Source organism: Triticum aestivum, chromosome 3B (assembly GCF_018294505.1).
Source record: "Triticum aestivum cultivar Chinese Spring chromosome 3B, IWGSC CS RefSeq v2.1, whole genome shotgun sequence".
NCBI lineage: Eukaryota > Viridiplantae > Streptophyta > Magnoliopsida > Poales > Poaceae > Triticum > Triticum aestivum.
This window is the reverse complement of record NC_057801.1, coordinates 557,911,816-557,925,131: the sequence shown is the minus strand read 5'-3', so window position 1 is coordinate 557,925,131 and position 13,316 is coordinate 557,911,816. Positions and strand designations below refer to the sequence as shown.

The 13,316-nt window shown below is 44.4% G+C and overlaps 1 protein-coding gene across 1 annotated transcript; it reads right to left on the bottom strand.

Moving 5' to 3' along the window:
* Positions 1–7,890: 7,890 nt before the first annotated feature.
* On the bottom strand, positions 7,891–12,325 carry LOC123070892 (uncharacterized). Its single transcript, XM_044494288.1, has 3 exons — positions 11,652–12,325; positions 10,044–10,231; positions 7,891–8,767 (listed from the first exon to the last, which is right to left on the bottom strand). Exons 1-3 carry the CDS (start codon positions 12,232–12,234, stop codon positions 8,294–8,296), a joined length of 1,245 nt encoding a protein of 414 aa, XP_044350223.1. The 5' UTR covers positions 12,235–12,325; the 3' UTR covers positions 7,891–8,293.
* Positions 12,326–13,316: the final 991 nt, after the last annotated feature.

Below are 13,316 nucleotides of genomic sequence, written 5' to 3'. Positions count from 1 at the left end.
CTTCTTTGACTGTTCCACTTTAAACTACTTCAAAATCTTATCAAGGTATGTACTCATTGAAAAATCTTATCAAGCGCCTTGGTCTATCTCTATAGATCTTGATGCTCAATGTGTAAGCAGCTTCACTGAGGTCTTTCTTTGAAAAACTCCTTTCAAACACTCCTTTATGCTTTCCAGAAAATTCTACATCATTTCCGATCAATAATATGTCATTCACATATACTTATCAGAAAGGTTGTAGTGCTCCCACTCACTTTCTTGTAAATACAGGCCTTTCCAAAAGTCTGTATAAAACCATATGCTTTGATCAACTCATCAAAGCGTATATTCCAACTCCGAGATGCTTGCACCAGTCCATTGATGGATCGCTGGAGCATGCACATTTCGTTAGCACCTTTCGGATCGACAAAACCTTCTGGTTGCATCATATACAACTCTTCTTCCAGAAATCCATTCAGGAATACAGTTTTTGACATCCATTTGCCAGATTTCATAAAATGTGGCAATTGCTAACATGATCCAGACAGACTTAAGCATTGTTACGAGTGAGAAAATCTCATCGTAGTCAACACCTTGAACTTGTCAAAAACCTTTTTGTGATAAGTCGAGCTTTGTAGATAGTAACACTACTATCAACGTCCGTCTTCCTCTTGAAGATCCATTTATTTTCTATGGTTTGCCGATCATCGAGCAAGTCCACCAAAGTCCACACTTTGTTCTCATACATGGATCCTATCTCAGATTTCATGGCCTCCAGCCATTTTGCGGAATCTGGGCTCATCATCGCTTCCTCATAGTTCGTAGGTTCATCATGGTCAAGTAACATGACTTTCAGAACAGGATTACTGTACCACCCTGGTGCGGACCGTACTCTGGAAGACCTACGAGGTTCTGTAGTAACTTGATCTGAAGTTTCATGATCATCATCATTAGCTTCCTCACTAATTGGTGTAGGAATCACTGGAACTAATTTCTGTGATGAACTACTTTCCAATTCGGGAGAAGGTACAAATTACCTTATCAAGCTCTACTTTCCTCCCACTCACTTCTTTCGAGAGAAACTCCTTCTCTAGAAAGGATCCATTCTTAGCAACGAATGTTTTGCCTTCGGATCTGTGATAGAAGGTGTACCCAACAGTTTCCTTTGGGTATTCTATGAAGACGCACTTCTCCGATTTGGGTTCGAGCTTATCAGGTTGAAACCTTTTTCACATAAGCATTGCAACTCCAAACTTTAAGAAACGACAGCTTAGGTTTACTGCTAAACCATAGTTCATACGGTGTCGTCTCAACGGATTTAGATGGTGCCCTTTTAACGTGAATGCAGCTGTCTCTAATGCATAACCCCAAAACAATAGTGGTAAATCAGTAAGAGACATCATAGATCGCACCATATCCAATAAAGTGCGGTTACGACGTTCGGACACACCATAACGTTGTGGTGTTCCAGGTGGCGTGAGCTGTGAAACTATTCCATATTGTTTTAATTGAAGACCAAACTCGTAACTCAAATATTCGTCTCCACGATCAGATCGTAGAAACTTTATTTTTCTTGTTACAATGATTTTCCACTTCACTCTGAAATTCTTTGAACCTTTCAACTATTTCAGACTTATGTTTCATCAAGTAGATATACCCATATCTGCGCAAATCATCTTGTGAAGGTCAGAAAATAACGATACTTGCCACGAGCATCAACACTCATTGGATCGCATACATCGGTATGTATTATTTCCAATAAGTCAGTAGCTTGTTCCATTGTTCTGGAGAACGGAGTTTTAGTCATCTTGCCCAAAAGGCACGGTTCGCAAGTACCAAGTGATTCATAATCAAGTGATTCCAAAAGTCCATCAGTATGGAGTTTCTTCATGCGCTTTACACCGATATGACCTAAACGGCAGTGCCACAAATAAGTTGCACTATCATTATTAACTTTGCATCTTTTGGCATCAATATTATGAATATGTGTATCACTATGATCGAGATCCAACAAACTATTTTCATTGGGTGTATGACCATCGAAGGTCTTATTCATGTAAACAGAATAACAATTATTCTTTAACTTCAAATGAATAACCCTATCGCAATAAACATGATCAAATCATATTCATGCTCAACGCAAACGCTAAATAACATTTATTTAGTTTTAACACTAATCTCGAAAATATAGGGAGTGTGTGATGATGATCATATCAATATTGGAACTATTTCCAACACTCATCGTCACTTCCCCTCAACTAGTCTCTGTTTATTATGTAACTCCTGTTTCGAGTTACTAATCTTAGCAACCGAACAAGTATCAAATACTCAGGGGCTACTATAAACACTAGTAAGGCACACATCAAACACCTGTATATCAAATATACCCTTGTTCACTTTGCCATCCTTCTTATCCACCAAATATTCAGGGCATTTCCGCTTCTAGTGACCATTTCCTTTGCAGTGTAAGCACTCAGTTTCAGGCTTTGGTTCAGCTTTGGGCTTCTTCACGGGAGTGACAACTTGTTTGCCATTCTACTTGAAGTTTCCCTTTCTTTCCCTTTGCCCTTTTCTTGAAACTAGTGATCTTTGTCAATCATCAACACTTGATGCTCTTTCTTGATTTCTACCTTCGTCGATTTCAACATCACGAAGAGCTCGGGAATCGTTTACGTCATCCCTTGTATACTATAGTTCATCACGAAGTTCTAGTAACTTAGTGATGGTGACTAGAGAATTATGTCAATCACTATCTTATCTGGAAGATTAACTCCCACTTGATTCAAGCGATTGAAGTACACAGACAATCTGAGCACATGCTCACTAGTTGAGCGATTCTCCTCCATCTTTTAGCTATAGAACTTGTTGGAGACTTCATATCTCTCAACTCGGGTATTTGCTTGAAATATTAACTTCAATTCCTGGAACATCTCATATGGTCCATGACGTTCAAAACGTCCTTGAAGTCCCGATTCTAAGTCGTTAAGCATGGTGCACTAAACTATCAAGTAGTCATCATATTGAGCTAGCCAAATGTTCATAACGTCTGCATCTGCTCCTGCAATAGGTCCATCACCAAGCGGTGCATTAAAGACATAATTCTTCTGTGCAGCAATGAGGATAAACCTCAGATCACGGATCCAATCCGCATCATTGCTACTAACATCTTTCAACACAGTTTTCTCTAGGAACATATCAAAATAAACATATGAAAGCAATAACGCGAGCTATTGATCTACAACATAATTTGCAAAATACTACCAAGACTAAGTTCATGATAAATTTAAGTTCAATTAATCATATTACTTAAGAACTCCCACTTAGACAGACATCTCTCTAGTCATCTAAGTGATCACGTGATCCAAATCAACTAAACCATGTCCGATCATCACGTGAGATGGAATGGTGAACATCACTATGTTGATCATATCTACTATATGATTCACGTTCGACCTTTCGGTCTCCGTGTTCCGAGGCCATATCTGTTATATGCTAGGCTTGTCAAGTTTAACCTGCGTATTCTGCGTGTGCAACTGTTTTGCACCCGTTGTATTTGAACGTAGAGCCTATCACACCCGATCATCACGTGGTGTCTCAGCACGAAGAACTTTCGCAACGGTGCATACTCAGGGAGAACACTTCTTGATAATTTTTAGTGAGAGATCATATTAAAATGCTACCGTCAATCAAAGCAAGATAAGATGCATAAAGGATAAACATCACATGCAATCAATATAAGTGATATGATATGGCCATCATCATCTTGTGCTTGTGATCTCCATCTCCGAAGCACCGTCGTGATCACCATTGTCACCGGCGCGACACCTTGATCTCCATCGTAGCATCGTTGTCGTTACTCCATCTATTGCTTCTACGACTATCGCTACCGCTTAGTGATAAAGTAAAGCAATTACAGGGCGTTTGCATTTCATACAATAAAGCGACAACCATATGGCTCCTGCTAGTTGCCGATAACTTTGGTTACAAAACATGATCATCTCATACAATAAAATATAGCATCACGTCTTGACCATATCACATCACAACATGCCCTGCAAAAACAAGTTAGACGTCCTCTACTTTGTTGTTGCAAATTTTACGTGGCTGCTACGGGCTGAGCAAGAATCGTTCTTACCTACGCATCAAAACCACAACGATAGTTCGTCAAGTTAGTGCTGTTTTAACCTTCGCAAGGACCGGGCGTAGCCACGCTCGGTTCAACTAAAGTTGGAGAAACAGACACCCGCTAGTCACCTGTGTGCAAAGCACGGCGGTAAAACCAGTCTCGCGTAAGCGTACGCGTAATGTCGGTCCGGGTCGCTTCATCCAACAATACCGCTGAACCAAAGTATGACATGCTGGTAAGCAGTATGACTTGTATCGCCCACAACCCACTTGTGTTCTACTCATGCATATAACATCAACGCATAAAACCTAGGCTCTGATACCACTGTTGGGGAACGTAGTAATTTCAAAAAAATTCCTACGCACACGCAAGATCATGGTGATGCATAGCAATGAGAGGGGAGAGTATTGTCCACGTACCCTTGTAGACCGTAAGCGGAAGCGTTATGACAACGCGGTTGATGTAGTCGTACGTCTTCACGATCCGACCGATCCAAGTACCGAACGCACGGCACCTTCGAGTTCAGCACACGTTCAGCTCGATGACGATCCCCGGACTCCGATCCAACAAAGTGTCGGGGATGAGTTCCGTCAGCACGATGGCGTGGTGACGATGATGATGCTCTACCGACGCAGGGCTTCGCCTAAGCACCGCAACGATATGACCGAGGTGGAATATGGTGGAGGGGGGCACCGCACACGGCTAAGGAACGATCACGAAGATCAACTTGTGTGTCATGGGGTGCCCCCCTGCCCCCGTATATAAAGGAGCAAGGGAGGAGGAGGCCGGCCCTAGGAGGAGGGCGCGCCAAGGGGAGTCCTACTCCCACCGGGAGTAGGACTCCTTCTTTCCTAGTCCAACTAGGAGAAGGGGGGAAGAGGGCAAAGCACATACATTGTTCCCTTTGTTATCGGTATGTTACTTGCCCGAGATTCGATCGTCGGTATTCAATACCTAGTTCAATCTCGTTACCGGCAAGTCTCTTTACTCGTTACGTAATGCATCATTCCGTAACTAACTCATTAGCTACATTGCTTGCAAGGCTTATAGTGATGTGCATTACCGAGAGGGCCCAGAGATACCTCTCCGACAATCGGAGTGACAAAACCTAATCTCGAAATACGCCAACCCAACATGTACCTTCGGAGACACCTGTAGAGCTCCTTTATAATCACCCAGTTACGTTGTGACGTTTGGTAGCACACAAAGTGTTCCTCCGGTAAACGGGAGTTGCATAATCTCATAGTTACAGGAACATGTATAAGTCATGAAGAAAGCAATAGCAATATACTAAACGATCGTGTGCTAAGCTAACGGAATGGGTCAAGTCAATCACATCATTCTCCTAATGATGTGATCTCGTTAATCAAATGACAACACATGTCTATGGTTAGGAAACATAACCATCTTTGATTAATGAGCTAGTCAAGTAGAGGCATACTAGTGACAATACGTTTGTCTATGTATTCACACATGTATCATGTTTCCGGTTAATACAATTCTAGCATGAATAATAAACATTTATCATGATATAAGGAAATAAATAATAACTTTATTATTGCCTCTAGGGCATATTTCCTTCACTTTTAGCGTCCGTACGCGTGCTTTCATCAGGCAACTCTGACGCACAGACCCAAAGCAGACATGTGTTTTGTTCGCTTTTTATTCGTTTGGGTCGGCCGAGTGAACGAGCGCGTCCGCTTTTTGGTTTAGGTCGGCCGGTGCACCCAATGGATGGCCGATCCATTTTTCCCTCGTCCAAAAAAATGCAATTTTGAAAACATGCGGCCGAAATAAACATAATTAAACATTAATGACCGGTCAACCCCTGGCCAAAGTCCACTTAAACATTAATAAAATATTCAAAAAACTGCGCCCGCACGCTGCCCTAGGCCTCGTCCTTGCCCTTTCCCTTTCCATCTTCGGCGTCGCCGGTGAAGTCGATGAAGTGTGGCGGCGGCCCAACCCAAGGGAAAGCGCTCTGCCACGCCGCCAACGCCGCCTCCTCCGGCGTCTGCGGCGGCGGCTGCATTGCGCGGCGGCAGGCATGCTCCTCCGCCTACTGCTTGCGCTCCCACAACATCTGTTGCTCGCCGTCAGCCCGCTCCTCCGCGAGCTAGTGTTGTTTCCAGCACTCCAGGTGGGTTGCCTCCTTCTCCACCGTTGTGTCGAAGTCGACTAGAGGCGCGCTCACCCACTCGCAGACCACACCGATACACGAGTACATCTCCTCGTGCCAAGTAGGTGGCGGCAGCGAGTGCTTACGCTATGCATGGGCTTGGGCTCGTCCTTGGACTCGAGGACGGGTTGCGGCGGCGGTGAGGTGTTGAGGGGAGCATGGACGAAGTCCCCCACCGCCGACAGGGCGAGGGCCTGCTCCAGGCCTTCCCATTGTGTGTCCTCCTCGCGCTGGCTTTCCTCCAGTGCGCACAACAGGGCCGCCTTGAGCGCGGCCTGGTACGCGACCTTCTCCTCCGGCAAGACCTCTGAGAGCGGCGAGGGGATGTCGGGGTTGACCTGCACACCGCGGCGGCGCTCCTCCTCATGCTCCAACGCGAACCATACCTCCCAACTGGGATAGTCCGGCGCGTACATACAGAGAAGGCACTGCTCCAGCGTAAAGAGCTTGCGGCACCGACGAACCTCCTCGGCGTGCGCCCGCAGCGAGCACGGCACCGCCAGAATCGAGATACGCTGCGGGTCCAGATGTCAGCCTTGCGGCAGGCTGACATCTAGGTACAGGAGGGGCCGGCAGTACTGCCAGTGCCACCGTGCCTGATGGATTGGGATGTACAGCCTATCCCGCTCCCGTGGCGGCCCGCCACGTCGATGAGCCAGCGGCAGAGGAGAAAGAGGTGCGCGGCACGAGCTCGCGTCGGGGCAAAACTTCCCCTTGCCCTTGGCGCTGAAGAACCCCATGACGAGCTAGGGTTTGGCTGTCGCCAACGAGGGGGCAAGCTAGGCTAGATGTCGACATGAGATGGAAGTGGATGAGCCCCCCCCCCCCTCCCCCTTGGCCTTTCCCTTTCCATCGTCGCCATCGTGAACCAGACCCCTCCCCCCCTCCACACACACACACCACCCACACACACGCACGCTCACATTAAAAAGGACCCGGAAACCACCGCCAGGCGGGCCTGAGGTAGGTGACAAGTGGGGCTGCAGCAAACACAGAGCGGACGCGCGGCGTTTCCGTTTCCTGTCCATATGAACGCAAACCGGATGCAAATTTGGGAGAGAAATGCGTCCACATGGACACCAAACGGACCGTTAATAAAATAACTAGGTAACGAAGTTATTTTATTACCTAAATAAAGATATTTATAAAAAAAAGTTGAATCATTTTACTTTCTATTCATAATTCATTTTTATATTTCTTTAAAACAAAGATGAAACAGCTCTCTTGTTCCATAATTAACTGATTGAGTGAATTCCAATGAAAACCTATGTTTATAAGAAATTATCGAATAGTCCTTACTTCATATAGAACTAAAATCCTAATGACTATAAATTACCTAAGTTTTAGAATGTCTTGTTTAAGAGACTCAGTATTTTTTGTTTTGATGTGCGTTGGTCGGCTTGAGTTGCTCTTAGACCGCAGGCTATCAAGGACTAGACAAACTCTAAACAGTTTCTCAAAAAAAACTCTAAGCACAGGAATGCGAGCAACAGGACATGCATTGTGCTGGAGATATTGCTACTTCGAGTTTGCTTTCGACGGCCAACTCAGATTTGAAAGTCTGTCTGGAGAGTAAAAAGCAGGCTGCTCCCCAAACTCTAAGAAGTAGAATACGGAAACAAAACGAGTTTTACTTGAACTTGAACGGTTACACGATATCTGACAGCTTTAGTTCCTGTCGTATTGTGCGTTCACTAAAAAAAACATGTTCTGATATCTACATTCAGAATCTTGCATCGACGCGGCTTAGAAGCGGTAGTTGCACACGCACGGCTAGTGTTTCTATGTACAGACCATGACGGCACACAAGTAAACGTGCAACTAGAATCCAGAAAGCAAAGCCCCAGAGACATACACTTATCAACTTGTCGTGATTCTGCTTCCGCTCTGTTCGCTTTGTAGTGGCTACGGAGACACGATCCTTCGTTTAACAGCGACCGTATCCGTATGTCTTGAAGCCGCAGCATATGTATCAGGCACTGGGCTCGGTATATACCAGCAGGCAACCCTTAATCATCATCGTCATCCTCCAGGTCGCTGAATGACACGTCTTCGTCCTGCCCAACCGAGGTGATATTGCCTGTTTTGTTGTCGGCATGGTCCATGTCCTCTAGCCAATCCTCCACTTCTTTGTCGTCGTCATCCTCCGGGGTGTACAGGTTGGGTTTGTCACCCGGATTCTTGATTTCAGTATTCACCACCAGCTCCTCTTCAATTACAGACTTGTCAATAATTTCCGGCTCGCTGGTTGAAATGGGATGCTTGTCAGCCTCAGCCCCTGGCAGAGGATCAGGAGTTGGTTCTTGGAAAGAAGTTGCTTCAGACATTCCACTCTTGTCTTGGATGCTTGAGGGTGACAACTCTCTACCTTCAGCTTGGGTAGATAGAACATTGCTGCATTCTGATGAGCCCCCAGGACCCTCAGACGCAACATTTTTCATCCTTGGAGAGCTCTGCAATAACTCTTCTCTTGCTTCCAGTATCTGCATGAAAGAAATATCTCAATAAGGTGATATTTAGCAAAAGATCATCGCCAGAACCCCTTTCCAACATTACTAGAATGTCTGACATTTCTTAATTCTTGTTGTTGTCAATGTAAGTTTCCCTAGTATACATGCTACCGATGACATCATAATATGATCCACAACATTCCACATGCATGATGGTCACCATTCTGTAACTATATTGACGGGAAATTGTCCATGGATTATATGCATACTAGAAAAAATAAGATAATCTTAGTTCACAATCCAAATTCTAACGGCCCATTAACATATCCTCCTGCTGTTCAGGTTGCTGTAGGGACTAGGGAGTACGCTATATTTTACAATGATATTTCCATTTGGAAGACCTTAGTTTTAAGCAATCCTATTTGTTTCCACCACAAGAATGTTGAAAAAAATAACAACGCTGAGTATATTCAACTTGATGAGCCGATAGATTCAACATGACGAGTGACTTAGCGTATCTGCAATGAGAATACAATGTGGAGCTTGGATATGCATAAAGATTTAAGGGAGATCATATATAGTTAGATGCCACTTCTGGGCTTTGTTATGCTCGCGACCTTAAAGTTAACAATATCCTCAACTTAGCATTCAGAGCTAATATAAACTTAAGCAAGACTGTTTCAATGATGATGGTACATGGTGGATTTATCATAATTGATATTTGGCTGGAAGTGGATGTAACACTCAATCCTTGTTCATAAAGCCAACAAGGGCCACTCTTAAGTTCTAGATATTCTGAAGCTGGTTTTCAGTACTCAGATAAATTGACCTGATTTCCCAGCTTACACGTTTCAGACAAGTCTCGCAATATTATGAGACCATAGGTTCAATCCCTTTTTCAACTATGGATAAACAATCCAGATCCAATTCCATACAGTTGCATAGAATAAAGTATCAGGGAATTTCACTATCTCAAGCTTAATGAGAATGCAGATTGATGTCTTCTTTCTTGTGAACATGCAATATGACGTATTGCAGATATAGAAGGGATCAAAAGATGAATTCCTGATAAAAAAAACTTCACCAATACAGCTACAACTCCAAAATTGACTCTTAACAGGTGAATTTGGAAATGAGAGGCCCCATTCGGAAACAGGTAAACACAATCAAATGCATGGGCACGTGTTTCTGTTTACAAAGCTATTTGTAGGTTTGCATGCATTGCAGCAAGATGGCATGATAATCTATAGTAACTAAGAATGTTTGGAAAACACAACAGAAATAATAGGACAAAGAGAAGGGAGTGTACTTGTGTCGTTGAAAGAAGTTCAGCATCTTCCTTGTTGAGCTTTGAGTGAAGAAGCACAAAATATATCTTCCAAAAGCATGCTTCACTCATATTGGTCGAACAAAGTTCGGTTCTGAGATATGATAAGCTTGGTACTATACGCTCTATAGCCAATGCATGTTCATATTGTGCATCTGACAGTTCAAAATCTGAACACAAAAGCATAGCAGATATAAGCGAAGGAATTGAGCAACAGTCAGGCGTGATATGTAACATACAACTGACATGATGGAACAAGATGCATGAATGGCAAGTAAACACTACTCCCACATAATGAAGAGAAGGAGAGCATGATGTTAAACATATAGTAATAAGCATTCATGATCATTCTAAAAACACATTTGTGACTGATTACTATGCCAAGTTAGTGCAAAGAAGAACAGTAGTCAATTATAGTTCCATGGTCCGCAAGTTTGGTAGGTAGGAAAAATTATGATTACGCCATAAACAACAGGAAGATTGGCAATAAGTCTATGTACAAAAGCTAAAATCTACAAAACAAAATTGCTGGATAAATGTACTTGATTCAATTATATTGTGTACATGTACTGATATCATCAGGAACCATGATTCCTTGAAAACAAGCCTAACTTCCACTAAGTATAGAAAGCAGTCAAGGTCAAGTGCTTCTTTTGAGTTATTTGATTGAAGGTGTGCGGGCAATTGACACAACTCATTTATTTGTAGGGACTTCATTTGTACATCTTAATAAGTAAAACTTTAATGTTACAAGCAAGCAATTTTTATAACAACCTTATTTGATGTCGTTTACGTGAATCATCAGGTTAAGTTACGGTGCTGGTATATGTGCTTTGAGTCTGCATCTAGCTTTGTCACTTGAGTGTTTTGATGTTTTCTAATTCATCTCTAGCTTTGGAAGGTCTTGTAGATCAGTAAATGGCATAGTTAATCCTGATGATTTTGCAGAAATTGCGGCTTCGTGACAATTCAATACTAATAATACATGGCAAGTGACAAAATTTTCATCATAAGCATTTATGAGAAGGTGCATATTGAGAGCTGGAACACACTACATGGACTATCATTCTCTCTCATTATTAAAATCCGCAATCTGTACTCCAAAACTTCCTCACTAATTATCACTTCAATTAAACAAACAAACTCGATTAAAGCCCTAATGAGACTAGACACAGTAACTCATTTCAGGTACCCACTCTGTCGAACTGGACATCAGCAAATGTAATCAGACGGAGTGCTAACATATTAATTAATTCAACGCAATTCCTTGGCAAACCTTAAAAAATGTGGAGAAACAGTCAGTTTGAACATGATGTGGTTGATTTGGCCTGAAGCTACATCCTCATGCCTCCACACTTAGCAAATACACCATTCTAGTAACCACAGCATAGGCAGTATAAACATAGTTTGAGCAAAACTGCAAAGACCTAGATTAAAACACCTGATTCCACTCTAATAATCTCAGTTTCAGAATTCAGAGTCTTCTGCTGCACTTGCATATCATAACCACACAAGTGCAAAGTAGACAAAAAATAATAATCTACTGCAGATAAAACTTGAGCAGAAAAGTCTGAAGCAACTGGGTCTTACCATCGGCGTGCCGGTCGTTGACGAAGAGGGGGAAATCGAGCCACGTCTCGGGAGAGGTCGAGATGTGCCTGACGAACACCACCACCTCCTCCGTCACGCCCACCGCATCCACCTCCTCCTCCTCTTCCTCCGGCACGAAAGGCAGGAACGACGAGGCGATCTTGGAGATCTCCACCACGGCGTTGGCGTTGGACAGCATCGAGATGCCACTCCGCACCCTGCCCCCGATCTCGGCCAGGTCGTTCCGGATCCCGGCGACCCGCGGGGACTGGGGCCCATACTCTCCCTCCGCCTCCGCCTCAGCCGCGGCCGTCGACGTCTCGGCGGCCTCGGCCCCGGCCGGCGGCGGTGGCGCGAGGAAGGAGGCGACGCCCCAGAAGCGTCGGGTGAGAGACTCGGTCAGCTCGGAGATGTCGCCCTTGACCCCACGGCCGGGGGTGTCCGGCTGCTCGTCCTCCTCGTCGTCGGCGCTGGCGGCGTGATCCGGGCTTTTGTCGCCGGAGGCCGCCTCGGAGTGGTCGTCTTCGTCGTCGTCGGGGGCGGAGGAGAGGGTGGCCGCAATGGAGCGCGCGAGCCACGACATCGCCGGGAGCTCGTGCCGCAGTGGAGGGTGGAGTGGGGCGGCTGGCTGGTCAAGTGACGTGCGGTAGGCGGTAGAGGGGATATGGACTGGCCGGCCAGCGGATCGGAGGACCAGTGCTTCGGGTCGCAAACGGGTGCGCATATCCGTCCAGTAGAAGAAAAATCGACGGCCGCGATCTGGTTAATTTTCAATGTTTTTTTTAGACAGGTTAATTTTCAAAGTTGACCCCGAGAAACATGAATAATTGCTCCGCTCTGCTCCAAAGTCCACATCTCTGTATGTTAACGCTTCCGTCCCTAATTGCTTTCTTAAGAATGATGTAAATGCATAATGGTGGTGTGTCCGTGTCTTCTGCTTTCTCTTTGGTCCTCTCTATGCCAAAATCAAGGGGCAAGTGGCCAATCAGAAATTTAATTTAAAAATGAAAAGGAAAAGTGATGGTAGCTTCCTCAGGAGACATGGTTTACTGGACAATCGAAACAATAGAGGTCGCTGTGTTTCAATGGCTTACGTGCGCTGAAACAAGCAACAGTAGAAAAGTTTTACTATTGTACTTCCTCCGTCTAGGTGAGTAAGTCATTTTAGGTTGTGCACCGTGACCAAGGAGGAGGAAAAAACAAAAAAACTTAATGTTTATTTGCTAATTAATAGCATTGCATGCAATGAACTAACCACTGCATGTCGTGTTTGATAGTCTCAAGTTATTAAAAGCATGCACACCTTACTTCTCTTATTGGTTGATATGTCAAGAAACAAAAAATGAGATAGAATTTAATGCACCGCGTCTAAGTGTTTTGGGATTATTTGGTTTTCGTAAGATGACTTACACACCTAGACGGAGGGAGTATATTTGCCGGTAGTACAGTACTCCGTAACAGACACGCAAAAAACGGCTAACATGCACGTACGGTATGCACATACGCAATGATTTGCTGGATCAGCAGACCCAGCGCGTGCGAGTTGGCCAGCCGATTTATACCACCTGTTGCTCCGCCCTATCCTCCAAACCCGTGGACAAATTCCTGCGAATCCATCAAAATAATTGCCGATTCTGACCATTTCCCTCTTATCCGCCGGTACAG